Source organism: Rhincodon typus, chromosome 2 (assembly GCF_021869965.1).
Source record: "Rhincodon typus isolate 14 chromosome 2, sRhiTyp1.1, whole genome shotgun sequence".
Classification (NCBI taxonomy): Eukaryota; Metazoa; Chordata; class Chondrichthyes; order Orectolobiformes; family Rhincodontidae; genus Rhincodon; species Rhincodon typus.
The window spans coordinates 222,548-226,764 of NC_063333.1; the positions used below are offsets into that span (position 1 = coordinate 222,548).

At 46.7% G+C, this 4,217-nt stretch overlaps 1 protein-coding gene across 1 annotated transcript in view; it reads right to left on the minus strand.

Annotated features, from left to right (window-relative positions):
* Positions 1-4,217, minus strand: part of mapk15 (mitogen-activated protein kinase 15) — a 75,284-nt gene that overhangs the window by 27,101 nt on the left and 43,966 nt on the right. Inside the window, exon 7 of the mRNA XM_048617329.1 lies at positions 1,214-1,344. Within this exon, the coding sequence (XP_048473286.1) occupies positions 1,214-1,344 (131 nt within the window). The remainder of the gene's footprint in view (positions 1-1,213; positions 1,345-4,217) is intronic.

Below are 4,217 nucleotides of genomic sequence, written 5' to 3' on the forward strand. Positions count from 1 at the left end.
TTTCCATTAACCCTGTATTCTGCTTTCAAGTTTGTCCTTCCAAAATGTATCACCTCACACTTTTCAGGGTTAAGCTCCATCTGCCACTTCTCAGCCCAGCTCTGCATTCTATCAATGTCCCTTTGTAACCTAGAACAGCCCTCCGCACTGTCCACAACGTGGCCCACCTTCGTATTGTCCACGAACTTGCTAATCCACCCTTTCACTCCCTCATCCAAATCATTTACAAAAATCACAAATAGAAGAGGACCCAGAACAGATCCTTGTGGTACACCACTCGTAACTGAGCACCATGTTGAATATTTTCCATCCACTACCACCCTTTGTCTTCTAAGGGTCAGCCAATTCTGAATCCAATCTGCCACATTTCCCCCTGTCCCATGCCTCCTTACCTTCTGCATGAGCCTACCATGGGGAACCTTATCAAACGCCTTACTTAAATCCATGTATACCATATCCACTGCTCTACCTTCATCCACGTGTTTGGTCACCTCTTCAAAGAATTCAATAAGGTTTGAGAGGCATGATCTACCCCTCAAATCGATGCTGACTATCACGAATCAAACTGTGCCTTTCCAAGTGATCATAAATCCTATCTCTCAGAGCCCTTTCCAATAATTTGCCCACCACTGATGTAAGACTAACTGGCCTGTAATTTCCAGGGTTATCCCTGTTCCCTTTTTTGAACAAGGGAATGACATTTGCCTCTTTCCAATCTTCCGGCACTATACCCGTGGACAGTGAGGACGCTTATTCACCAATACAAGGTCCAGCCCTCTAGTTGGACTACTATATACTGTCGCAAGAAAAATATTTCAGTTGAGGTCGAATTAATGCCTTACATAGATTTAGTGTAACCTTACTCTTGTCGTCATTACCCTAATTATTGAAGCCCAGGTTACGGTATGCTTTATTAACTACACTCTCTACCTTTTCTGCCACCTTAATGCACATCTATACTCCAGTGTCTCTGCTCCTGCACCATCTTCAGAGTGGTTTCCTTTATTTTACGCTGTCTGTGATTGTTCTTCCTACCAAACTACACCTCCCACCTCACACTTCTCCTCAATGAATTTCATCAGCCATGACAGAACTATAGGATAACACGGATAAAGTGGACGTGCAGATGGCCATTTCTAAATACCACACACGCTGACAGAGAAGGAATCGGAGCCAGGACTGTCTGGTATCTTTGTCAGTTCCACAGTCCCACCTTTTGATCCCGATGGATAACATTTCCGGAATGGATAAACTTGGTGGCTTTCAATAGCTGGTATAGGATGTAGCGAACGTGAATATCCTTCAACAGATTTCCCTTCTTTATCACAGCGTGCAAATCAGTCTCTGCAATACACAGCAAGACAGAGAGAGTTATTACCCTGTCATACAGCAACCCTACCCCACTGTCCTCAAGGGTCATCACCCTTCCCCAAGGGTCATCACCCCAACCCCCAGGATCACCACCCCGTCACACAACACCCCAACCCTGAGAGCATCAGCCTCTCACACACTGTTCTGAATGCAGTCCACCCACACTGCCCTTCTTCTTAAATATCTGTGCCATCCCCAACCCCAGCTACACACTAACCCAGGCCTACATCCTATCTCTTTTAAGTGTCTGATCCATATGTCAAAGAAGCTAAAGGAGGCCACTCAGCCCATCAAGGCTGCTCCACCATTCAATGAGAAACTGGTTGTTCTGATCAGCCTCAACTCCACTTTTCTGCTGTTTGCCCATAACCCTTGATTCCCTTAATGATAAAATATGTGCCTATCTCAGCCTTCAGTAAACGTAATGACCCAACTTCGACAGTCCTCTATGATAAAGAATTTAAAAGATTCACAATCCTCTGGGAGAAGAGATTTCTCCTCATCTCTCTCTTAAATATGTGACCCCTTAGTCTGAAGGCATACCCTCTGGTCCCAGTATCTCCCACCAGGGGAAACAACCAAGAATGACGGAATTTTACAGGACAGGAGGTAGCCATTTGACCCATCTTGTCTGTACTGGCTCCCAAAAATCTACCTAGCTAGTCCCATTCTCCAGCCCTATTTCTAAGTTCATCACTTTCAAATGTATACACAGCTCTCTTTTGAAACCTCTCCCTGTCTAGTCCTCTGAGAATCTTCAAGCCTGCTCTGCCATGCATTATGATCATGGCTGATCACCTAAGTTCATACCCTTGATTTTGATTTTGCCCATTCCTTTGAACCCTTTAGCCCCAAGAGCTATATCCAAGAGCGGTAGACATTTGTACATGGACTTTATGTGGAGATGCCAGTGTTGGACTAGAGTGGACAAGGTCAGAAATGGCACAACACAGGTTGTAGTCCAACAGATTTGTTTGAAAGCACAAGCTTTTGGAGCCTCAGTCCTTCTTCAGGTGTTAGTGAGAGAAGTCGTATCAGACACAGAATTAATAAATAAAAGATCAATGTTTCACACCATTGATGAGGGTGTACTAAACAAACCTAAGATGCTGTTAAATCTTTAATCAGTTAGAAGGTTTTATTGATTAATATGTGTATGTAAATCCCCAAATTCCTTTCAAGTCACGGTCCTGAGGGAACTAAAGTGTGTCTGCGCACGTGAGGGAGAGAGGGAGAGTGCGCGTGAGGGAGAGTGTGCGTGCGTGAGGGAGAGAGGAGGAATATACGCGCGAGGGAAAGAGTGTGAGTGAGTGTGTGTGTGTGGGAGGGATTGTGTGTGTGTGTGTGTTTGTGTGCGCGCGCGCGGGAGGGAGTGTGTGCATGTGTGAGGGAGAGGAGGAGAGTGTGCGCATGTGAGGATGAGTGTCTGTGTGTATATGAGGGACAGGGAGTGTGTGTGTGTGTGTGTGAGGGAGAGAGTGTGAGTGTGTGTGTGTGTGTGTGTGTGCGTGCAAGAGAGTGTCTGTGTGCAGATGAGGGAGATGGTGAGTGAGTGTGTGTGTGTGAGGGAGACAGTGTCTGTGTCCGTGTCTGTGTGTGGGGGAGGGAGAGTGTGTGTTTGGGAGGGACAGTGTGTGTATATGAGGGAGAGGGAGTGTGTGTGTGTGAGGGAGAGAGTGTGAGTGTGTGTGTGGGAGGGAGAGTGGATGCGTGTGTGTGTGTGGGAGGGACAGTGTATGCATGCGTGTGTGTGTGTGAGAGAGAGTATATAGTGTGGTGGGGTCACCTGTAGTGCAACATGAACCCAAGATCCTGGTTGAGGGTGTCCTCATGGGGACCGAACTTTGCTATCAGTCTCTGCTCGGAGACTCTGCGTTGTTGTGTTTCCCAAAGTCCATCTTGGAGGACTTTTACCAGAAGATCCGAGGTTGAATGTCCTTGACCACTGAAGTGTTCCCCCACTGGGAGGGAACATCTCTGTCTGGTGATTGTTGTACGGTGTCCATTGATCTGTTGTCGGAGCATCTGCATGGTTTTGCCAATATACCCTGCCCCAGGGCATCCTTGCCTGCAGCGTATGGGATAGACAATATTGGCCGAGTCACATGAGTAACAGCTGTGTACGTGGTGGGTGATGTTCCCACGTGTGATGGCAGTGTCCATGTCGATGATCTGACATGTGTTACAGAGGTTGCCGTGACAGTGTTGTATAGTGTTGTGGTTGATGTTGTCCTGAAAGTTGGGTAGTTTGCTGTGAACAATGGTCTACATAGAACAGAACATAGAACATGGAACATAAAACAGTACAGCACAGTACAGGCCCTTCGGCCCACGATGTTGCGCCGAACTTTTACCCTAAACCTAATGTCTATCTAACCTCCACCTCTACCTTATACGATCATCCATATGCCTATCTAATAGCCACTTAAATGCCCCTAATGAGGCCGACTCCACTACCCTCTCCAGCAATGCATTCCATGCCCCTACCACTCTCTGAGTAAAGAACCTACCTTTGACGTCTCCCCTATATCTACCTCCAGTCACTTTAAAACTATGCCCCTTCGTAATAGCTACCTCCACCCTAGGAAAAGTCTCTGGCTGTCCACTCTATCTATACCTCTGATCATTTTGTACACCTCTAGCAAGTCACCTCTCATCCTTCGTCGTTCTAAAGAGAAAAGCCCTAGCTCTCTCAACCTTTCCTCGTAAGACCTTCCCTCCATTCCAGGCAACATCCTGGTAAATCTCCCCTGCACCTTTTCCAAAGCTTCCACATCTCTCTTGTAATGAGGTGACCAAAACTGGACACAATACTCCAGATGTGGCCGAACCAGGCTTTTGTATAG